General features: G+C 34.4%; 1 protein-coding gene across 1 annotated transcript; it reads right to left on the bottom strand.

Moving 5' to 3' along the window:
• Nucleotides 1-7726: 7726 nt before the first annotated feature.
• LOC123556921 (uncharacterized) lies at nucleotides 7727-25549 on the bottom strand. Its single transcript, XM_045348016.2, has 16 exons — nucleotides 25263-25549; nucleotides 24334-24430; nucleotides 23459-23577; nucleotides 22348-22506; nucleotides 21268-21355; nucleotides 20581-20687; nucleotides 19203-19367; nucleotides 17607-17772; nucleotides 16549-16676; nucleotides 15755-15913; nucleotides 14877-15009; nucleotides 14185-14312; nucleotides 13544-13687; nucleotides 11379-11569; nucleotides 10334-10636; nucleotides 7727-10062 (listed from the first exon to the last, which is right to left on the bottom strand). The coding sequence occupies exons 1-16, from the start codon at nucleotides 25321-25323 to the stop codon at nucleotides 7870-7872; spliced, it is 4341 nt and encodes a 1446-aa protein (XP_045203951.2). The 5' UTR covers nucleotides 25324-25549; the 3' UTR covers nucleotides 7727-7869.
• Nucleotides 25550-26022: the final 473 nt, after the last annotated feature.

Here is a 26022-nt window from a genome sequence, read left to right as displayed (position 1 = left end):
ATTTTCTCAGAAAAACCTCAGACCTACCAATCTAAAAGTCTTGATTTTGATCGCCGGGCAAGGCAAGTGATATCTAATGAAAATAATATAATACTGTCCCGTAACACCGGATATTAGAAGTACTTTTCGAATAAAAATCGTACTACCCATACAAAACACATCAGCAATGATATATTTCGCGGTCCATTGTTTACATGTTACATAATCAAACATTTTCATTTCTGTTTTCAAAGTTAGCAGTCAGTGTGGTGTGACGGGACCATTAGTATTAACAGCAGGAACGTCACCGCAGTACTTTACATCGCCTAATTACCCAAGCAACTACCCGGCGTAAGTATCTCTAGGCTTCAATGTAAGGACGGTTTATATAATTTTGAATGCAATGCAAATCATTATTTTAATGCTGTTTTGATATAGTGGTAACATCAGTGGACGATGCAAGACCCTAACTATGTTACTGTACTAAACTCATTACATTTATGTTATAGTTTACATTTACTGAATGGCTCGTCCGTCAATAGTCAAAACTATTGAACCTATACAACTACTGAACGTCTCGCTTGTCATTTGTCAGTTATATTTCACGAAATCAGAAGGTTTTGTTAAATCTAAATGTAAATATGAAGCTGTCATAATACTGAAAGAACTCCATGTTGTGGTATTATGGAAATAGAAAATGACACAGTTTTAGTGGCGTATACCTGTAGATTTTTTTCTACACGTTTTCAAGATCATTATTAAAATACATTTACATGTATGATAAGCTTCAAATACGTACGCTTCTATATGAATAACATCTAGAATGAAGTAGCTTAATTGTTATACAAAGGTTCGAATATCTGAAACCAGTGATACGCTAGAATACATTTCGTAATCGTTGCATTTCTGTCAAAATGTATCCGTTCTCTCCTTTTAACTGACTCTTTTATTAAACGTTCTTTCATTGCAAGAGTAAAATGTCTACACATTGGTTTAACCCAAGTCCACAATTTAGGTTATACGACGAACTTTGAGGACACAAATTGCTCTCAACGAATAATTTCACACAAAAGAATAAACATATGCATGGATAGAACCATCAGTTTTCCCCAATTCATCTAAAAGAAAGTTTGAAAGAGTGGATCGGGCCTATCGCGGTGCAAGTGATTCGACATACGCGACTCCTCACTTATACCCACACTGTATCATTTTTATGTATCAAATATAATACATTTAAAATCGCTAAAATATATTGTAAAGCTAAATGAAAATAATAATTACAATATTTCTTTTTTGGCCATTTAATTTAGAAACTCTGATTGTTCATGGCGCATTGAAGCTGCTAGTGTGTACGGAAAGGTTATCATAAACATTGAAGATTTTGATTCAGAAAGTACGACCAGCGACTGCATGGGTCTGTATGATGGATGTAAGTTTTATCCTATTTTATACAATCTTTCTCTCATTTTGTACGTATACTATCTATGCAATAAACATAGGTTATATATACACCGCTCTTCAGTTTTACCATTGTAAATCCCGTAGGTTTGATTATTAATAAGGGAACTTGGTAATTGGTACTTCAACACACGGTTTTTTTATTATTTCCAAAGAATCATAAATATTGAAATCACTTCTGTCGTGTATTTTATTCTTTATTTATTTTGAAGTGTATAACACAATGAGCCGAGTCGTTATTATGTTCCATACTTAATGTAACTTATGTGCGCATACTAGTATAAATTCTCCTAAGTTATTGCACTTGTAGATACAATCACATTATACTGACTCTTTGGACAGAGCTGCTCACACATTTCAAGTATCTGTTTAATTCAATGCAGAAGGATAAGTTTGACATGCATAAGTTGAGTTTACTGTAACATAATTAATGATGTTACAGGTATTTCCGTGGTGTAAAGCTGGTATGCATGATGAACATGTTGTGTGTAGTCAAAACATGAATATAATGGTTTGGATAACAAGTGTACATCGGTTTCGATAACTTAGTCTCTTTGGATATTTGCGGTTTGGACTTGCCCTTTTAGCTGCTAATGTTTGTTACTAACTTATGCTTTTATACTTTGCATTGTAAACATAGTCGTTTAGTGGTACATGTTCAAATATATCTTCTGACAAACGAAGCATGGTCACCAATCCCTTGTTGTTAGTTTTTTTATAAAGGTAAATGTTTATACAATGGAGATGATACTTTCAAAGAAATATTCATTTGTTGATAAATATGAATTACCAGTCTGAAAGACAGTCTTTTCACTGGAAGAAGTGTGTTAAAATTGAAAACGTTTGGGTGCAAAAATTCCATGAGGAAATATTTAGTTTCATACACAGTGACGCACACCTCACACGTAAAATTTGCGTAAACACTTGCCCAAATAAACATCACCGTTGAATGATATCTATAAAGAGGATAACTTAAGGTCCGCCAGAAATACGTTAAGCGATAGGTTGAATTTAATATCATAGTGGTTGCTGTACAGGGCTTTACCATATCACCTTTCCATATGCACTACAAGTCTTATACTGTGTTGTAATTTTGTCAGTGACGGCTCCAATGCGATACCCAAGTGCTTATTAATGTATTTTATGTTATATGTACATTAAGGTTAATCTATGCATGTTTGTGTGTACACGTCCATGCATACGCTGTTGTAAGGTTTTCGGTTTACAGGGACTGTGTTCTTAGAACGTGTCTTTTCCAATAAAGCATTTTTCCCTTTTATTATTTTCATTTCTCAAGCGCATAGCTGTGTAAGTTTCCCTTCTAGAACGCAAGTGGGAGAGGAATGACCAAGATAAGCAATGGTAAACACCATTCATCATAAATGGAAATTCAAACGCACCAACCTAGTACTTAACCGTATGATAGGATGCAAGAAAACAAACTGTTGTTAATTATGCATGGTGGCTAGTTTACCTGATGATAAGGTCCCATTACAAACCTTTGCTGTCTGCCGATCCTACATTTCTTAGAAAAATAATTATTCATATACTGATTTCTGCTTTAATTTTAAAAATCATTTCACGACTGTTTACATATATCTCGTTTAAAAGGGGCAAATATCAAATATAAAAGATAACAGTAAATCTCGACTACTGAAGTGCCTTTTCACCAAAGAAAGCAATAGAAATATATATTAGTGACATAAACAATTTTGCTTAAACTTATATCTAAACCATTGAACTTTCCCTCTTATTATTATACCAGATTTATATAGCGCCCTTTTCATGATAAACACGTTCAAAGGCGCTTTACATATAGCAAACGCAGCCACTCAGGGCGCGAAATTCATCCTCTACTGGTACAGACACAGAGCGATCTGACCAGAGGGACAGAGTGAGACAAAGCCCCCAGAACAGAAAGAGAGAAATCCTTTTTAGATACAGGCCTGTCCGGCTAACTTAGCCTAGCTCTTTGCGAATAGACAGTCTGGTTCTTTAACATGCCCGGTGTATAGCATCGATACACGCGAAGCCGTCTTTCCTGGGAAGAACCAGTACAGGCCTATAGTTAGGTGGGAGACACTCAAGAGCATCTCAGAAATTTCCAGTGCCTGGACCGGGATTCGGACCCCAGACCTCTGGATTGACAGTCAAGCGTGTTACCACTAGACCACCGGCCCACCTATATAATGCTGAATAAGAGACCTGCTATCAAACAAAAACTTAATCAAGAATTGCAATGTCAAAATATGGGTATAACGTTTTGAAAAAGCAAAGCAGAATCATGGAACCTATGCAAAGCACGTCTGATCATCACTGTTAAAAGTGGTCATTGAAACAAATAAACATACATGCATACAAAAGCTTACTAAAAATTGGTTAAGTTGAAGAGACGGCATAACCTTGTGACAAAAACATAATCAGAGTTATGAAGACTCGTCATTGCATGTTAGATCAGTAATCAGGTGTGTGAAGTTTTAAAACCATTCCAACTGGCCATTACTAAGATATCTGCGTTCATGCAAAAACGTTACAAAAATTGCTAAATCCAAAAAGGGGCATAACTTTGTGGAACAGCAAACTAGATCAATGGAACATGTGCGGTACATGCCAGATCACCAAACTGAACAACTGTGTTTATTTTCAGTACAAATATATCATATCGGGACGATGAATCCGACGATCGGGAGTGTGCAATAACCCTGCGTTTTCTTTTAGAATTGCGAAAAGCTAATTTGCACAGGCCATTTGCTTTTAAATTTGTAGTGAAGACGACAAACAAACGTTTTCAATATAGGCTTAGTTTCTATTCATTTACTGATCGCTGTTCCTAAAGCGCAACTGACAAATGAGGTAGATAAATAAACTTTAAAAATATTTGTTTTTGAATCAAATCATCCCAGAGACGGAAGACTGGCTTGTGACCGAACCTATGGTTCCGAAAACGAATAACTTTGATGATCTGAACAAGTAAGGCACTAAAATATACTTACACCCCTTGATTTAAGAGTCGTTTTGACCTATCTATCAGGACATATAATGCTTCATTTGAAATGATCCCTGAAATAACTCCTTTATTATACGTCACACATTCTCGCGCATCAGTAGCAAAAAAAGTGGTACAATGTTAATTCTGGAATCGTTTATACATAGTTGTTTCCTTTTAGCTCAGATATTTAGTTTTGTAACCTTTAGTTTGCTTTCTTCCCTAGATGTTATTTGTGATAATATATAATATATTTGTGTCGATTCGCTGTAAAATCCAAGTCGCTAGAATTGATGCCATTTATATACAAGGGCACTCTGATATCCCAGAAATTAGTGAATGAGATAAGTGTATTTGTATCTGCTTTTTATCAACCTTGATACCGAGCATGTGAATTTAGATGCTATCCAAACCGTTACACGTACTAAATCCAAACCGTTAGCTGTTTTTTTTGATTACTTCTATCCAAACCGTTACATACTTGATACATGTGATTGGCTTCAGGTTGTATTTTATCGGAAAATTCTGAATTTTCAGTTGAGAGACCAATTACTGCACGTGTTAAATTCTTAACAATTTTTACTAATGATACAGTTGCAAGAATTTTGCTAACGTCGTTTAAAATTTTAAAGTCTTTTCACTTCAAGACTGTCATGATCTGCAAGGATTTAAACTGGAATGCTTTGATAATTTTATAATTCAACAGTTTGGAGATTAGAATGATGAGACAAAACGATATATTTTTATGTAAAAATATTATGTTAACTGGTAGAAATCAGCAAAACTTGTTTTTATGCCCCCGAAGGGAGGCATATTAGTTTTCAACTGTCCGTCCGTTCGTTAGTTCGTTCGTTAGTTCGTCACAACGTTAACCTTTTGCACGAAGGCACTTTACTCTCGAACCGCTGCACCCAGGACCTTCAAACTTCTCATGCTGATAGTACTTATTGAGTACACGAGCCCTACTGACTTTGGGGTCACCAGGTCAAAGGTCAAGGTCACAGGGGCTAATGTTAACTTTTTGCATGAAGGCACTTTACTCGCGAACCACTCCACCCAGGCCCTCTAAACTTCACATGCTAATAGTACTTATTGAGTACACTACCCCTATTGACTTTGGGGTCGCAAGTTTAAAGGTCAAGGTCACCAGGTCAAAGGTCAAGGTGCTGCGGTGGCATTTGTCACCATTAGTGACAGCTCTTGTTTTTGTCCATTTTGCTAGGGAGAGGCCATATTGGACAGATTCAAACACGGCTACCGGTATAGTTACCATACAGTGAACTGAACTTAGTTTTAAAGGTAGATCTTATATTTATAGATCACGGGGATGAGTTTAATTCCCTGACGAGGTATATGTTCTCCAAAAAAAAAAAAAACATCATTCGTCTTCCACCTCTGATTTGTCTAAACAAGTTGGCTGTTACTTATGGAGAACAGGTAAGTAAAGTAACAGAATCCAAAAACACTGGTTAAATTATCTGCCCGCCGTAACATAACGGATTAACTAATGGAAAACGGCGCTTAACCTAAAAACAAAAAACATACGAACATTTCCTCTTAAAGTTCCATCCAATCCGGAGGAAGACTGTTATACATTATCAACAAGACGTAGATATGTGCATATTATTGGTTTTATATGTCCGTTTACGTTTTTTGAGTTACTTATTTTTGGACATTTTAATATTATTCTGTGAAGCATTTTCAGGGACATGTGTCATACAATGTTGGCATCATTTTTGTTAATTGGTGTTGGCAAAGTTAGCGATTTGTACAAATTCATCTTATCTTATTTGAGTTACAAACATTGAAGATGTGGAAAATGCAGCTTCCTCTTTCCTAGGAGTTCGTAAAACAGACGTTTTTGCAAACATTTTACATTTGGGTTTTTTAATCATCGAGATTTTGGCATAAGTATTCAGTGGTGATTTGATAACAGACATTTTGTCTGAAAACATTCGTCCTCCACCTCTGATTTGTGTGGAGTAATTGGGAGTTGGGAAGTTACTTGCCGGGAACAAGTTAGTACTGTAACAGAACCCAAGGACATTGGTAAGGTTAACTACCTGCCCTTACAATTACTGTTGAAAAACGGCACTAAACCCACACAGGGACATGCATCGTTCAATGTTGGCATCATTCTTGGTAACTGCAAATTAATTCAGCGATTTTATTTGAGTTTACAAACTTGGAATTTCTGCAAATGCAGATACTACTTTTACTGGGGTTTGAAAATCGTATGTTTTAGCACACTATTCTACATTTACTTTTTGGGATTTTAAATCCAGGAAATAAGGCACTGGACTGACAAACCTGGAATTTTTGTATAGGCAGTAGTTTGCGATTCGGGAGATTTCATAAAGTTATCTACATTTTCCAAAGTGATTTTCAGTTCTGGTGTTTTAAAAAGTTCATCTACAGTGAAATCATTAATTTTCGTTGATTTTACGGTTGTGACAATAATGCCAACGCAGCAGGAAAATTCTCATTAGTTTATGTTCAAATTTTTGCCCACAAAATAACTGTTCCGACCAAAACCACGAAATTTCTTGCCTGCAAAATTAAATGATTTCAAAGTAATATTTTACAGTAGCAGTGTTACATTAATTCCTCTTTCAGAGCAGAAAGTCTAAGGAGTTCCTGTTCTGCTTGAACGATATTAATTATTAGAGACATGCGCTTAAGCCTGAAAATTGCGTATGAATATCCAATTTCTTTTTGTAACCGACATTAGTCGAGGGTCTATGTTTATTTCCTTTTGTCATATTTTAACAATATCTTTATAAGTTAACGTTCCGATCATTCTTACCTATTTTAAGATTCACAACAAAAGCCTTATCTTTAAACTTTCGATTAAAATACAATTGTAATTGATTGATTTTACCTATTATTTACAATTACAATTAATTACAGCGAATGTAAATATTTGTACTTATCTGACCGTAAAACAAAACGCGGAATAGAATACATTATAAACATTTAAGAATTTTAGTTTTCTATTGAATTTCTGTTCAAGGTATCCAGACGAATATCAAAATTCCATTGCTTTTAAAATCAGATGATAAAGCTATTTTATCAGTACCCTTTTCTTTTCTTTAAATGAGTAACGTTTTCTTCAACTTAAGTATTATTTCGTATACATTTCACGAGAGTATTTAAGAGTATGTATTGCCTAGACCTCTCTGAATCTCCTGAGGCTTTTATGCAGATTTGATTTTCGAGGTACGTTCACTTCTTAGGTGCGGTATGCTTGCTGAATATCAGGTTCTTACCTAGGTTATTTGAAAACTGTAATTGAAAACGATGTTCATTTGTAAGATTTAATAGCAATCATCGTTATATGTTATTCATACATTCCAGTGTATGTACACAATGCATAAATGTACGTATGGAAATCAATAAAAATATCAATAACTTATTCTTACGTAAAATCTGTAACATTATACTGTTCAATAAGCAGTAATCATGGTCAAAAACATGGCCAGTGTCATTAGGGTTGTAAGAAGTAGATAGATTAAGAAAAACAACACATCCGTACAAGATACAAGATCAGGCCACGAAAGTTTATTTTGATCATTGTTCTCTGAGTCATTAGTACTACTGTTAGTACTTCCTTCGCTTAAACTTTCACCACTTGTTTCAGATTCAAGTTCAGCTTCAGTATGTACTAACTTCCTGTCTGTTTCCTCAGCTTCAAACGTCGTGTCTGCTGTATCTGAACGAGTTAATGAAGCTGGAGGCCTCTGACGCACAAGTGGCAACGACCGATTGCTGAGAATGGAAACTGGTCGACAACTTCCTTGTGAACGAGGTCTGTTATTACCAGCGGAGACTGCGCGGCCACTTTCAACCAATATCAATCTACTTCCAGTAGACAAACATTGTTTGTTTACCGACAGTGGTCGATTTTCTACATTTGAAGATGGTCTATTCATTTTAAAGTCGAATGCGGATGTTTGTTGATTTTCTGTTATATCATCAGTTAGAGTATCTAATCGACCAGCGTTACCTACAGTCATTTTTGATGCAACTCCAGTTGAAACGGAGGTGGGTACAATGTCATCTGAAGTAATTTGCTTTTGTTTGTCGTTTTCATCTTGATTTGAATCTTTCTTTGTTGAGACTGAAGCAGGTCGGATATTGTCACTTAATTGGTTTGGTATTTGGTCACCTAGGCATGATTCATGTATGCCTGATTCATAGTTAGAAATACCTGTCACTTGTAAATGCTGATGTTTCGAAGAGTCTATTTGACTTCCTGCGGTTTCAATGTCTTCAGGAGAGGACACCAACGGTTCCGAATATTTTTCACCATAAGGAAATGACTGGCCATTTGATTCTGGTTTTTGTGATATAACAATTGTTCTAGCGGGAAGTATACCTCCATTTATATCTGATTCATTATCTGTTTCTTTTGGTTGTGTTATATCCTCTGTAGACAAGAAATGTTTGTCGTGTTTCTGTGTCGACAGATTTTCATCAAATGAAGTAGACCGATCTAAAGTTTGAATTGGAGATGCGACAGCTTTACCTACGTAGGATGTAGATCTCGAATCAATCAATGTAGCTATTTCCTTCCATTTCTCTTCTGGTGTTTGTCCTTTTCCAGTTTCACACGAATACTTCGTCTCAGAATACAATGGCTCGTAATCAGTTGGATTGGTGCTGGCGTTACTTTTTCGACTCTTAGTATGTTTATCATATCCTACGTGCTCATCCGCAAATTTAACAGTTTTCATACTGATAGAGTCATTTCCTTTCAGTTTTCTGTTGATGGATAGATTATCGTTTATGGAAATCATTGTTGCAGACCGTACAAACGTTCCTGCATCAAACAACGTATTTTCTCTATCATATTTGATGGTTTCATCTGTCTCTCGTTTACGCGGAATTACAAATCTATCAGTATAATTACTATCTCCTACAACCGCATCGTCGCCCTTAAAGGTAACTTTCTTTCCTTTTTTTGTAGCCAAAGTTTCATATCCAATTTCCTCATTTTCAGAGATGCTTTGTTTACCTACAAAATGATTTTCATTTGCCAGTTTATTTTTCAGCCTAAATTCATATACCCCATTGTCATCATTTCCTACTTTGTTTTTCTTTCCGCGGCATGTTAATATTGATTGAACCAATTTTATATGCCTCATTGCTTTTTTTACACGTTTTGCTATTGGATACGTGCTTTCTGAGAATGTTACTGCCCGTATCTGTAGCACGCACACTATAAGTGCAACTGCACTTAAAATTGTCATTGCCAAAACATATGCTGCATATATAGAGATAGTATCAGAATTTTCCGGCATGGAACCATTGTTAATTATCAAAAGAACTACAAAAGATAGAAAAATAGTAATACTAAAGCCCGTTTTCTCTCCTGATTCTACAGGAATCACGAAAGTGAAAATATTCATGTAAGCTAACACCACAATAGGCATAGTCATATAAAATGTGACATATCGAGAATTCCTTTCTAGTGTTAGGAAAAATTCTACGACTTTATGATTGTTATTATCTTCCTGTCTGGTTTCCGTCTTGATAAGATTCCATTCTGAGTTTTCTTGGAAGTTTGGATGAATCTGTAGTCCGAGAGATCCAAGTTCTGTGACCACTTCACTGTCGTCGGATGACCATGTTCCAAACTTGAAACAGAATATTTGTTAAACATCAGTAAAATTTCACGACTTTAATGATTCGCAATATTGGTATTAAAATATTTTCAATGTGATATTAAATTGAGAACACATCCAATTACATGTTCATTTATTTTTTGAAAACCCATGATATGAAATTTTCATAACTCACTGAAAAAAAAGATACAAACTGCAACAAGTTTATTGATATCAAACAAAGTATAAAGTAAACTTATTATAAAGTTATCAAGGTGTTCTTTAACATTTAATGTAAGTTTACCTTCAACACGCATGTCTGTCTATCATACGGATAATGGGTCATGTCAACCTTGCATACAGATTCCATTATTTGATATGGCTTCCATATACAAGAGCCATTGTAATTTACATCGATAAACATAAATTTTGCGCCCATGGCAGTGATAGTTGTAAATCCATTCATCAAAGCAATATCCGGCTTCCATAGGTCATCTTGTGGTAATAGCACTTGCACAACCCGCTGTCGTTTTAAGGGATCCCAAGTTAAAGCTGAGTCTTTCCAAGTTACTTCGAACTGGCCTGTTGTTGTCAACTTCTGTTCCACCTAATAAAGTATAGCAAAATAAAGATACATTAATAATTGCTAAATTATCCTCTAAAATAGTAACTTTCTTATGTTCTATGGAAAGCCATTCCATTTATAAAGTCGCTTGAAGTACACTTGAGATAGCCTTTCGCATTAGCAGACACCTTAGAGGCGGAAGACATCTGGTTATTACACTCAATGTTGTTTTATTCAATAACAGAATTCCGCTTAAGCTTGAGCTATGTGTTCCATCTTTTTCCATTACCTGTTATCAACATTCCAACCGGGTCTGTTATACTTTTGCATCAGTATATTTTGTAATTCCAAAGATACCTATCACAGAATTATATAGCTATATTTTGACAGATGACTTAAGAAACTGTTACATAAACATTTTATTTGGTTTTTGTTTTGATAATTAAAGTGGTTTTAAAGTGGTTACAGTGCTCCCTTATCACTGACGAGGATTCGATGTCTAGTATAGGTAGAATATGAGTTTATAAGATAGTAATCAAGTAGCTGATTGAAAACCAGCAGGTGTTTCATTATACATGTATCACTAAACTATGATAAGGTTTCCTCCTCATCCTCACCATCACTGTAAACATTATCATTATCATCTTGATTATAATTATGTTTATCATTACAATCATTGTCATTATCATTGTCAGCATCATTGCATTAAAATCATCATCATTTTATCATTATCATCTTTGTCCACTTTTTTTGTCAGCTTCCCTAAATTTACAGTACTGCTTACCTCATCCAGACCATTGATCCCAACCAAATAAAAATCAATGGAAGTTGTTATAGCGGTACTTAAATCTTTAGTAGGTAAATTTTCACTGGAATAGTTTGTCAACAGAGACTTGACCGCTTCAACCACAGCTTCCACTGGCGGACCGCCGGTTGTTGTTGTAGTACTTGATGGTGGAGTAACAGCCTTATCCTCTACATTAATAGAGAAAATTGATTAAACAGAAGTGTACTATTGGAACAATTAATCCAAATAATACTACAACGTTTGGTACAATGTCCTTTGGTTACAGTTATATATATGTTAAATTTTGCCTCGGACGGGTGTTATGATCCGTTACATACTTAAATTTTGTCATAGTTTTGAGCAACATCATTCGAATCTGGTTCTGTATAATGGCATTTAAATCAGTATTTATGAAACTTGGGAGAATGTTTTATGTGTACAATGATAATAATATGATATACGAGAGGCCTCAGCGACTGCGTGGTTAAGGCCGCTGACTTCTCACTTGCTCATCGTAAATATGTTTCAAGACCCGCTCGGGACGTTGACTCCTTCTATATTAGCAAGCCATCCAGCTGGCTTACAGAAGGTCCGTAGTTCTACCCAGGTACCCGCCCGTAATGGAAAAATGTATGGAGTGGCAAGTTAGATATACATATGACCTATACTTGTATCGTTGTGACGACTAACCCAGCATAAAAAAAAAACAAAAAAAAACAAAAAAAAAAAACTGCCAAATACGAAGAGAATACGAAAAGAAATAAGATTAAGTAATAATATCTTTATCTGCATCAGAAAGAAAAAAAAACAGGTAAAACACAACATCAATTCTTGTAATATTTTATTCATAACCTATGTCGTATGTGCACGGGTAGCTCATGTTGTAATTCATTTAATTACCGTCCGCGAAACAATTGTTCAAAGTAATTTTAAACACAGAAATCCGATCGTGGGTAAGAAATTCATTTTTTCATAAACAGTAACCAAATAAAGGTATACAAATCTTTAACTATAATACAACAAGATCAGCTGAGTTTATTTTGGAAGATGAGAGGATTTTTGGATTTCAAGTTTTTTAGCTGAAAAAATATAGAATTGGATAAAATGACAACCTAAATTGTAATGAGAAATTAGCAAAGTGGTAAAAAGTAAGATAATGCTACGGTAATCACTTGATAAAGCATGGGTTCGTGTCCCACGACCGCCATATGTCTTCTTTTTTTTTGGCTGGGGGAGGATTGATAGTAGTATTCTTATTATATATTTCGTTAAACTATGTCGTCTTTGTAGTTTTGTTGCAAATTGTTTCGTCAAGTTTTGTCATTCAACTTTTCTGATATGAATCTCGGGTGTTTCTTTAAGCTTTTAACTGTAACTTTTCAGTAAGTTCTCCATGCTTCTTCCCCTATGACACTTACTTAGCTGATCTTTGATCTGCCAGACCTTACTTGCACGTGTTGATGTCACACAAGTTTTCCTATATAGCATCCTGCCTGGTATAAATTGAGTGCACTCACTGTTCCGAAAAACTGAATTTTAATTGTTCTTGTGGCGTCACAACGCCTGTTTTGATCATGAATAATAGTCGATAACGGTTTTAATACAAATGCGCTGCTGTTTTAAAAGATGAACAAGAAGTGCTTGTTCACAAGTTTGTAGTCCACTTTTATGTCCATTTACATTTTGTTCTTGTAAAATTTAATAAATGCTATGAATTCTATATTTACACGAATAACAACGCGAATGTCATGTGCATATACGACAAAGGTCATGCTTTGGGTATCGCAAATGAAACCATCAAATTAGATCGGATCTACATTGTAATAAATAATGCTAAATGTATATAAAGATATTCTCATACAAATGCGAAATTGAAATATTTGGCATGAGCGTTGATTATAACAATATGGAAAATGTAATTAATAGACATGAAATATTACTGATCTTGGTGTAACTTTTTCATACTATACAGAAAAAAGAATTACGGTTTCTATAAAACATCCTGCAAGATTTTATTCGGCCGGGCAGCAAAAAAAGTACTGTGCAAGTTGACCATAGGAAACTTTTGAGAGAGACATTGTCATATATTGAATTGATTTAAACATAATTACAGAATTAAAATCTTTTACATCTAAATTAAAGTTAAGCGAACTTGGTTATACCTGAATAATATCGTAGTTCAAACCCGGACTGTGTTTTATATCCGTCACTATGGAAATGTAAAAGGAATTCCGGGCCTTCAAGATCCCAACGCTTAGCCCAGTACCCACACACTGTATCTTGTATTCCGTCTGATATACAAGGACCTGTAAAAATGGACTTAGTATAATATTCATATCCGGTTAGCGAACAATATTTTACAAAACATGAATTTATAATCAAAGTCATTAAGATATTAAAATAATTGCCCAGATTATTTTATATCAGTTGTTTTGACTCCGCAATAACCTTGCAAATACCACACACTGCTCGATTAGAATGTGTTTGTTTTGTCATATCGTCAAATAGAACATTTGCATCTCCATGTAAACTCTCGCTTTCTTGACTGACAATCGTTGGCACTTCCTTAAGAATTCGTTGGGCGGTGATAAATCATAGGACGCTTTTACTTCGGACTATAATGCGATACTAGTGTATGGCTACTAAAATTCAAGGAAACACCGTTGATTCGCGAACAATAAATACATTCCAACTTAAGAGCTTATGAATCTGTGGATTTGATCACATAAATGCATTTTGTTATAAAAGCTCATTATATTCCCACTTGAAAGTTTCAGAAGTTAGCGCCTGAAGTAATACAAACCATTGTATAGAACCAGCCTGTCAAAGATACAGCCGTATGCTCTCTCGATACTGATGCTAATTATTTCAAGGACCATTTTGTAGTTAATGGTGTCGGAGTTCGTGAATAACCAGAACATCTCCAAGTTGCTGCAATGAAAGATAACAAATCTTCCATTCGGTTTACCTCTATATTTTTGTTCACACTGTACAAATGTACAGGATCAGTGATACAAATACATCTAGTGTTGCCGCAGCATAATGTATATGCATTCAGTTAGAGAAAGAAATAGGAAATGTATGTAAAAAGTATATTTTACTTCATGGTTTTGAAAATTATGTATCGCTGACATAGTAAAAGACATCAGCGAGCTTCAGTGTTAGCGTTTGCTATTTTCCCTTCACATTGACTGTAATCTAGGTATCATGTGTTTACTTATGAAGGATGTTACTTTGTAGCAAATCTGTGTTTATCCTAAAGATGTACAGTATTTCTGCTACACAATCAACCTGAACAATCGCAGCACACAAATTAGTTTTAGAACAGAAACATTTTTATGATCTTCAGAAGCTCAAGTATTTTATCAAGTAAAATAGAGAAAAATGCGATTGTACCAACACGATAAAGTGTCATACTATTAAGGTATTGGTATACATGTTTAAAAATTATACATAGCACAAATGTCAACAGAATCACGGATATGTATGACGTACTTTTGGTAGTCCGAAATACCATAATTTGGAGTCGATGTGGTGTTGAGATAGTTGTAATTGTTGGAAATATAGACAGCTTCTTTGTTGTATGTCACTGAATACTCGGTATAATCTGCCTTACATCCGGGATATGCTGTAAGATATGTATTTCTATTGCTTATATATACATTTTGTGTTTTACGATCTACATGATGTAATATACCAAAAATCAAGGATGGACTGTAATAGAATGATAAAAATGACTTGTATAGATATACAAATAATTCATATTATAAACTGCCTTGCCCTACATCATGCATAACTCTGTATGATTGTTAGGCCTACTTTACATCCAGGGAATTATACACATAATGATAATATTTTGTTACCCAGGTTAAGTAAACGTATGTCACCTATCTTTTACTATTTATATGTTTTACAAGTGAATTTTGAAACAAAACAGTAAACTACAATGTATATCTTGTTGATTTGCTGTGAAAAATTCAATGAATGAACTATCACTTTTCCTTCGGTTCTGAGCAATAAAATGGGCATGGTTATGTTTTGCCAAACAAATAGTTAGGAAGTTTGTTTAACATCTTGAGATCAAAATTTCTGTCACTTGTGAACACCAGATTTTACATATCTATGAAACTTTGCATCTAGTGTTTACTTGGTGAAAGACATTTCATTCTTGCATTGAAACAATCAAGTATCCTTTATTGACATGCAACCCAAATATTTATGTTAATACATATGGTAAAGATCTTAGCTCAGTATTTAGCTACCATATACGAAATAAAACTTGAATAAATAAAATAACCTCATTGATGCCTTCATATGTATATCATCCGAAGAATGGAGATAATTACATAAGCACACTAGAAAAATAATCTTACTGCTATCAACAGCTTTGACTTTAATTCTGAAGCCAGAATATTGTAATGCGTAGTCAGAGGAAAAAATGATCAACATTTGGTCTCCTGAGCTTCTGTAGCTGAATGTTGAACGTTCAAACCCGCAGAATTTGTTTAGCATGGTACCACTTGTTGTGTTCCCTGAAACATTTCATTGATGGTCCTTATACATTTGTATATACTTTTGATATAACATTAGAAAATTGCATGCCCGCTCTACCGCAGATTACAAAGAAATGTCGCAAATTGCGTCTTCTGATGTATATCTACTTTTCATATTCTTACCCCTGACTCTAAATGTTTTAAACCAGACTGAGTCTGCAACAGTGTCAATTGGTTATGTCAAGATTAAACCTCGAATAAATCAATAAAAAGATATATTCAGACTGTTAAGTAGAATCTGATTGGTAAACTTAGAGGAACGTTGACTTTTAGTACTGAACTATATGTATTTTGATCACTGGGATATAATTAGTTTTGGTTTTATATCCACCAGTTTAACTTTTCCTTTCATTCTTTGCAATCATAATAATTCAAACAATTGCCTATTTTATGTAATATAAATATTCCGGTATAAAAATATTCTCTAGGTTTACTTCTCTGTCGGCATTTTCCATGTTTTAAAAGCACCGTAACACGTAGGACAACATGAATACATTCAGTCTGACATATAACTTGAGCTAAATTTGGTTCCTTCGCAGCGTTAACATAATATTTGTAAAAAACAGCACTTTATTCGATGCATTTGTGTATTTAGTGAATAAAATAAGCTTTACCGTCGTAGAAGATTACGTAGTCATAGCTACAATATATGTTGTATTCAATAGCAAATGATTCGTCATCAAAATACGCCTCAACAGAATAATTCTGTGGTGCCGTGATGTACCACCTACATAATGTGTTTCTGAAAAGAAAGCCAGTTTACGAACAAGAAATTAAGATTCTGCTGATAGCAATGGAAGGGTACAATGTGAAAAAAAAACGAAATCAGTTAAAGCAAACATAAACAGACACAATTAAAGGAGTGTGACTATTGTGTTTAATTCACCCTAGCTAAGTTTCCTACTGTTTTATCCCGCCAAATCTGCAGTGGGAGCTTTTTTGACTTTCGGCTTCATATTACAACAATGTGGTATATACTTCATTCAGATCTCATTAGTTCTCCGGTTGCGGTAGGAACTTAAAAATATTTTCAATACTTTTACGGCAAAAAATAAATTGTCCCTAAATAATGTTATAGCCTTTCGTTTCGGTTTATGTTCAAATGCTTTGCAAAGAAATGTTGCTAACATATATGTATTTTACAAGACTTCACCAAAAAAAAAAAAAATAAATAAAAAATCCAGAACAAAGCCAAACTGAACTTTCTTGTGTCCAGAAAGACTCAGTCATAGAAAATATCCTATCAAATCGTTTTATTGATTATAACTCCAACACTAACCAACAAATGTAACCCTTAGTCTGCTGGCGGCAAGTGATTCTGCCTTTGGTACAAGTGCACACCAAGATCAGCCTGATCATGGTCTGCACTGTTCGCCATTCAGTCAGTATCTTTTTTGGCAAGCACCCCTTTTTAACAGTAAAAGGTACTGTCTAAATTGGAAGATGGACAAGTTCATAATAGAAATTGAGCAGGGTAAGGGTTAAAAGTTATATTACCATCAATGAAGTTCCTTAGAGTTTTATATAATATGAATAAAACTGTGTTATATCTGAAGAGAACGGTGGATCACATAGTATTTCAAATTCATCTAATATTTTAGTATTCTATTGTTCTTAATATTCTCATTATTATTTTATTATTCTTATTTTGGTGAAAAGTGTGTCACCTAACCTCGGATACTCGCCGCTAGTGTAATCAGGTGATGATATATAAACAAAATTTGGGGATATTGTTGCACTTAAGTACGCCCCTGAAGCGGTGCAGTTATCAAACACTCCAGGCGTTAAAGTCGTTGTAGGAATTGTTGTTGTTGTTGTAGTAGTACTTGTTGTTGTAACTAAAATAGGAAGCAAAAACCAGTTGTCATGTAAATGGAAAAAAGATTGGTCGTTTTGGAAATATCGATCGCAACGAAACAAAATAATAGCAGACTCGGTTGGATATAGTAATAACCCTAACGCCAACTAGCACCGGATTAAGCGGAGTTCTAGTATAATACATTTGAATGCCTTGTCAGAGAAGTAATATCACTATCATACTACATTTATATAATAACTAGGGCCAGAAAATGAAAAAAAAAAACACATTTTTTTACCGACATCCCTTTAAAACTAGACAAAGATGCATTTTTTTCTAGATACGTATTAAGCGGGTGTCTTATAAGAATCTTTCACTGGTTGAAAGTGCGGATGGATCTAGCTCGAGGGTAACTGTTTAGGCGGTAACGTGGCGCAAAACAGTTACCCGAGAGCCAGATATTTCCATCCTCGCCTTCAACTAGTGACAGATTATTTTTCTTACATGCCGTATTTTTCAAATAATAAAAGAAATAAGTAAAACAAATGCTTTTCTTTTTGAGCGCTGTTTTATTATAGTAGCATATGAATTTACGCATTCATTGATAAATTTCAGCACGTGAGTAATATTTTTACACCCCGGGATGTAAAATGTGTTTTTCCAGCATCGGCAACTCACGGAAAATCCTGTCTGGCATGCAAGAATGCATGGTATCAGAATACACATGAAATAGTTAAAAGTGACATATAGAAATGGAATTCTCACATACTTATTTTGTCTTTGTACTAATAAGCGCACGATCGAGAGGATAAATTGGTTTTAATCGGTAGATTAAATAAAATTTGATTGATGACTCCTCTGTAACTTCGATGACTGCATTGTTGCAAAGTAATCTATAAGTGCTTTGATACTTCGCTAGTTGTCAGTTAATGTAACACTTTCTGTTGTAACTGTTAATGTCGGACTAGTTGTTACTGGCATAGCGTACAGATTTAAACAAGTTTGCCGTAAAAGTTACAAAAAAATAAACGTAAGAGAGACACGGAGAAGTAATACCACTGTCATACAACATTTTATAATAAATACTATTGAAAATGGCTCATCAGAATTATGCAGAATTATTTGTTTTGTTTTGTTTGTTTTGAGTTTAACGCCATTTTTCAACAGTATTTCGGTTATGTAACGGCGGGCAGTTAACCTAACCAGTGTTCCTGGATTCTGAAACCTGTTCTCCGCAAGTAACTGCCAACTTGCCCACATGAATCAGAGGTGGAGGACGAATGATTTCAGACACAATGTCTTTTATCAAATCGTCACGGAGAATATACGCCTCGCCCAGGGCTCGAACTCACGACCCCGAGATCCGTAGATCTGCACTCTCCCTATTGAGCTAAGCGGGCGGGCTAGAATTATTTCATGTCAACATATTTAAGCCTATTTTGATACATATTTTTTTTATATTCTTATTACCGACATTTGTCCGATATATCAGCATAAATCCATAATAATCCGACGACTGGCTGGTAACTGTCCATGCAATATGACCGACAAATCCGGTAGTTTCTACGTCGGAAAACTCGTATGTTAACGCATCGGAACAAACAGTGTCCAACTGGTTGTCGTCCGTTGAATTACCTGTAACATATATAGATCTGAATAATTTATAACGTCCCCAGTTTGGCTCTATGCAACAGGATTATATGACGAGATACGAAAACTTTTTGACGCCGATTTGAATTGGAACCAGTGATCTCCTGGCCTAGTAGACAGTACTTTCTTCTCTAGACCGTTGTGGTCTATGTTGTATCTCTGATGCTTTATCTTCCTCAGGAAAACTCTAAAGTCACAAATTGTATTCATGAATATGGTACATGCACAAACGTAACATTTTTGCATATATTTACACCATCATTATGTTTTTGTTGATGTCGTGCCTTTTCGTACCATGCCACATATAACGGATTCACCTAGCGAGGATAAATTTACTTACACTGTCTTATAACTTTGGAACATGGCGGGGATTAGGAGTGGGACTTTTTGAGCAAATTGCCAGTTTCAGCTCCCCAGTGGTGTTTGAATCACAGACCGCTAAAAGCCGACAACCCGTGTTTTTTTATGTTTTTGTTTGCGCTTGTTGTCTAACTGTTTCATTTTGCTTATGTGTGATTGTAATGTCTATTGTTAGCACATTCACTGCTTGGGGTTATATATTTTGATCGTTTTCTTTGTCTTTTCTCGCAAAATTGATCCATTTGTGGAAAAATAACTATATGACAAGAACATTTTCACTCACAAGTTTTAAAGTATTCTTCTAAAAGACCTTACACATTATATATAAAAAAGATCAAGTTTAAGTGAATCAATAAAAGTGACTCTATAACCCTCGGAGACAAATGATACAATTTGATATAAAATGTACAAAAGGGGGAACATATTTACCATAGAGTGTTGTTTTGGTCAGTCATTTACCTTTCGGAGCATTCTTCTTCTACTTTACTGGAGCAATGTCAATAACGTCAAAGATTCAGTTATTTTAGAAATAAATGGATTATATTTTCATTATCCAAAATGTAAATAAGTCGCTGAAATTGTGCTATTGCAATAAGTGACCACTTGAGTCTTGTAGTAATTAAATAGAGAAAAGTGGAAACTTCACAGGTCGCTCAACACGACAGAAACGAAAATGTTGCAGGCTCGGTTTGATTGAGCCTGTTCATGGACGGTAGTGGAAATGCATGCTACCGTCCACGCCCTCTAGCCCCGGGTTGAGCAGAACTCAACATTTACACATGCTAAAAGTACAATAAAAGCAATTTATAGACAGAATATGGTGCTTAGTTTGACTTACCATCGTAGAATCTCAAGTGACTCTGTCCGCAACTTCCCATATCTAGAAATTTTATTTGAAACAATATACCAGTGGTCGATGAAAATGTCCATGAACAAGAATGAATTCTGAAAAGAAAAAAAATAAACAAGGTAAAATAATTCAACATGATACTTTTTCACATCTAACATATGCGAAATTATAAAAGCACATACAGAAGGTATGGAGGAAAGAATAATTACCATGGTATATATCTGATATACAAAGTAGTGTTTTCAAAGAGAAGTGAGAAAGGTTATAAACAAATCTAAACTAGTAAAAAGAAATCAAAAAATCAAAAAATCAAAAAAAAAAAAAAAATATATATATATATATAAAGAGAATTTGACTGCTTAAATAATTAGATGCGTACCTAATATTGTTATTTACATAGAAATTTGAATGTACTTTACATAAAAGCAGTTCCACAAAACATAACATAACATATATCTAATCTAATCAATAAAAATTGGACAATTCAAACTCTGGTCCATGCTAGATAAAACGTTTCTTCTAACTTTGCCCAAAGCTTAACGTATTTTGATTTCGTCTCCTAATAAAAGTGTTATGGCGATTTGCAATTTATTTAAAATAAAATATGGAACGCATGGTTTGCCCTGTTAACTTTTTACTATCCCCCAAAAGAAATTAAGACAATATACTGCTTACGCGTCGTATGGGTCAGGTAAATTTGGTGACATCAAAACTTGTTCTTGTGACGAGACATCTAGAATCTCATCACATGCTGGTTGGTTGGCTGTAGGAATATAAACTACTAAGTTATAAAAATGATACAAATGCTTTTCATGTGAATACTGACTGCGTTTAGGATATGGTATAGTGTGCCTTAATTAGTTTGGTGTATGTGCACAGACATCATCAATGTACATTAGATACTGTCTAACATTGTCATCTTAAGAATATCACGAGACAATAAAGATACTTTATTACTAAATATAGTTAGATTGGAATATCAGTAAGTCTTCTGTATAAAACAAGAATACAGATACGCGCGAAATTTATTCCATTTTAATGCATGATATGAGGTATGGATACAGTTTTGCAAGTGATAAAAAATCAGGTATCACCAATTACGGGTATCCAATGCTTCAAATTACACAAGTTAGTATAACATGAAGGTTTTGAATTCAAATTATTCAAACACTTTAAATGCTTTAATTTCTTGGGAATCCTGGTCAATGTCCTACGGCGATATGACAACTCCTTACATACTTAATTACTAGCAATGTATCACACGAAAACATAGAACAAAACCGACTCGGTTTGACTATATTTCAGATTCGTAGACACGAGCAATATTTTACTTTGAATAAAGTAAATTACTTGTCAACAATCAACCTTAAAGTCATGTGTAATGCTTTCTTGTGTTCCACAATAGTTCAGGTGAAATGATTTTCAAGACATCTGGTGCTTAAAGGAGATCCGAGGTACCACTCCAGGTACACGAGCGGGCATCAGGGTAGAACTACACTCCAGATGAAGAACTTCTTTGCATGGTATCCTGGGCGGGGCCATTGGAAATTGTCATAGCATTTTGTTTGTGTACGAAGATTGATTTTATTTACGTTATAATGAAACATCACATGTATAACTTTACTTAAGTGTAGTGTTTGAAAAGTGAAAAACTTTCTATCTACCTGTGATGTTTGAAAAGTAAATAATTTGTTTTGTAATGTTAAGTATTTGTTATCTACCTGTGTTGTTTGAGAAGAAAAATATATTACCTACCTGTGTTGTTTACAAAGTAAAGAATTTGGAAGCCCGAATACTCAGTAAGATAATCGGATACGAAGGTTATATATAAAACATCACTGCTGCTAACAAACGCATTTAAAGTCTTCCTATTTGTCACAGCCATCCGAATAACGAGTGTCGCTGACGAGTTATCTGTTAAAGTATTTAAAATATACAAATGTATATTCAATAAGATAATATGCAAACTACATATACACTCACACATGCACATGGTCGTAAACATGCATACAATGTGTACCATGACACAACTAGGTCAATGTTAAATAAGGTTAAATAAGCTTGCCCAATTTCAAAGACATTGAAATATTGTTATCTTGTCTTTATGTTTAAGATATTTTATGTTAGTTTGGCCCATATATTGTTATCAACTAACTTATTTTTCTCATACCGGTTAATTCTGTTCATGTGCCTCTATCTGTGTTTTTTTCTTCTTGAAACAACATGATTATTTTTCGGTTTTTTTTCACACTTTGCAAATGAAGATTTAAATTTGCAATTTGGCAAGTTTACATGCCAATGCCAGTTCCTAATATATTTAAGTGCAAAAAGGAACAATAATCATGCATAATTATGCATACCAACGTTTTACCACACAAATGCCTGTTAAATCTTTCTGTTTCAATAAACTTATTTTAGGCATGTCAAACTTATTTTACTACATTAAACCAATCAGAGCATTAAAATCTTTGAGCAGCTCTATCTAAAGAGGCAGTACAATGTGATTCTGTGATTGTATCTACCAGCGCATTTCATAAAATCTGTATTTGCACATAAAGTACATAAAGTAAAGAACACCTTAGCGACACGGCTCATTGTATTATACGCCCAAAAATAAATAAAGAATAAAGTATATGACAGAAGTGGATTAAATGATTAAAACTGTTTTGAAATAATAAACAAATTGTATGTTGAAGAACCAAATTCAAAAAGCTTTTTATTTTATTTTTAATCAAACCTACGGGATTTCAAGTGGAAAAACGGAAGAGCGTAATTTTATTTCAGGAGTATATTACGTATCTATATTGTATAGATAGTATAATTACCAAGAAGTTAAAAGAAAGCGTAAAAAAGAATAAAAACTTACATCCATCATACAGATCCATGTAGTCGCTGGTCGTACTTTCTGAATCAAAATCTTCAATGTTTATGATAACCTTTTCATATACACTTGGAGCTTCAATGCGCCATGAACAATCAGAGTTGCTATTTTGAATGACCAAGCAATAAATGTCGTAATTATTATTTTCATTTAGATACATAATATACAATAACGATTTAAAACATTTTAAATTTGATACATATATGAGCCGCGCCATGAGAAAACCAACATAGTGGCTTTGTGACCAGCATGGTTCCATACCAGCCTGCGCATCCGCGCAGTATGGTCAGGATCCATGCTGTTCGCTAAAAGTTTCTCTAATTGAAGTAGGCTTTGAAAGCGAATAGTATGGATCCTGACCAGAGTGCGGGGATGCTCAGGCTGGTCTGGATCCATGCTGGTCGCAAAGCCACTATGTTGGTTTTCTCATTGCGCGGCTCATATACTATACAATATGGCTATTACTGAGTAATCGCGTATATCCACTCATTGCACCTCGGTGGGTCCGAACCCTGCCCTCGGTACATGATTTCTTTCAAAGAAAGTTATCCAGTATACTTGAGGAAAGTTGATGGCTCTGTCCGGGCGTATACTAAATATGAATGGAGAGCATTTAGGGTCCTTCTTAACTTTCAGCTGGATACCCACGGGGAACATGTAGAGTCTATTTTTGACTATTGACGGACGAGCCATTAAGTAAATGTACACTATAATAATAATAGTGATTAATTTATCACAGTAACATAGGTAGGGTCTTGCATTGTGGTGTTACCACTATATCAAAACAGTACCCAAATAATGATTTACATTGCATTCAAAATTATATAACCGTCCTAAGATTGAAACCTAAAAATACTTACGCCGGGTAGTTGCTTGGGTAATTAGGCGATGTAAAGTACTGCGGCGACGTTCCTGCGGTTAATAGCAGCGGTCCCGTCCCATCACACTGACTGCTAACTTTGAAAACAGAAATGAAAATATTTGATTACGTAAAATGTAAACAATGGAACTCGAAATATAATTTGCTAATGTGTTTTATATGGGTAGTACGCTTTATTCGAAAGTACTTAAAATAACTGGCGTAACGGTGCAGTATTATATCTTTTTCATTAGATATCAATTCCCCAGCGCAGGGATCAAAATCAAGATATTTAGACTGGTAGGTCTAAGAATTTTTCTGAGGAGAAATCGAAGGGAACTTGTACAAATCTTTCAGCAAATATTAATTTATGTGATAGAAAACCTAAATGATTCACTATAATAATTGGATTATTTATAGTTTTAAATCGGCTGTGTTGACAGCCGCAAGCTGACACTCTAGCCCCCTTCCTGGAAGTCACATGAGAGGATGTGGTTGTGACCCCAGTGGCTCAAACCTAAAATACTCGGGTTGAACGGCATACACCTTAACCACTAAACCACCGCACCTCTTGTTTTGAATGAAACCACGAGTAACATTAAAAGACTGTTTTTGTTCTTATATTAAATGCATACCAATGTGGAAATATCGAAACACTCATTTATTTTTTGTTACAATGCATAGTAAAAATGAATCAACTAAAATCGGTTCGTGATAAAACCGATTATTGATACGATACTGTTTCAATAAAAATAGTGTAAATATTGAAGTTGTACATGAAAAATAGGCAAATTTTTTAAAATATCTAGCGATATTTTTGCAGATATCATTAGCGGCAAAATAAATTTAAAAGCTATAATTATATAGAAAAATTAACAACAACAATACAAATGTCATGTTATTATTCAAGCAACTTCTCAACACACTTACCATTTTTAAACAGCAAGAAATATAGTGATAATTGAATGAAGATCCAACATCCATATGCCATAGTTTAGTACACGTACAGTTTTATATGAAAAGTCTAACCCGCAAAATTCATTTCCTGATAGTTATTACACACAAAAAAATTAATATATATAGCCTCAGTTTCGATTTGCATGACATTCGAAAAAAAAAGAATAATATTTTAATGAAACAATAAGTCACAAAAATACCAATATTTTAAAAATGTAACAGTCGCTGCTTCAAAAAGATATTCTGTACTTCACATTGACCTTAAAGAAGAAAGTAAACTCTATGTCATGAAACAAAAGACTTACCTATGAGATAAAATTGTAAATGATACGTTTTGTCCTACTGATTAACTTTTAAGACAAACGAAATGAAACGGATAGGTGTCAAAAGTATTTTTAATTGCGTGCATTATGTGTTTTAAATTACACGTATTATCAAGTTACCATATTTAGACGCATTTGATCAGTGAATGCGTCAAGAAGAAAAATGGTAAAGTTTCAATGGTTCAACAACCTTAATTATCAACGTAATCATAAGCATAAGCATAGGGGTATCACCGTCCTATTGTTTCTGGTATTTATCTCTATTTAAAAGATAAGTCGGAAACTTGAAATTATTTTACGGTTCTGACATATTTTGAATATGGCGGATTTTAACTCGAAAAGGAGAACTGAAGAAAGAAACTGTTTCAATTTTAACTGCAAATAAAAAAAAAAAAAAAAAATTAACACTA

This window comes from Mercenaria mercenaria, unplaced genomic scaffold (assembly GCF_021730395.1).
Source record: "Mercenaria mercenaria strain notata unplaced genomic scaffold, MADL_Memer_1 contig_2032, whole genome shotgun sequence".
In the NCBI taxonomy this organism is placed as follows: domain Eukaryota; kingdom Metazoa; phylum Mollusca; class Bivalvia; order Venerida; family Veneridae; genus Mercenaria; species Mercenaria mercenaria.
This window is presented reverse-complemented; position numbering and strand designations above follow the sequence as displayed.

Excerpts from the sequence above, each read along its gene's own strand:
- LOC123556921 (XM_045348016.2), bottom strand. The coding sequence starts at position 25,323 with ATGGCATATGGATGTTGGATCTTCATTCAATTATCACTATATTTCTTG. Across the intron at positions 15,914-16,548 it reads CTACGTAATCTTCTACGACG|GGAACACAACAAGTGGTACC; the intron begins GTAAAGCTTATT and ends GAAATGTTTCAG. Across the intron at positions 10,637-11,378 it reads GGATCAATGGTCTGGATGAG|GTGGAACAGAAGTTGACAAC; the intron begins GTAAGCAGTACT and ends ATACTTTATTAG.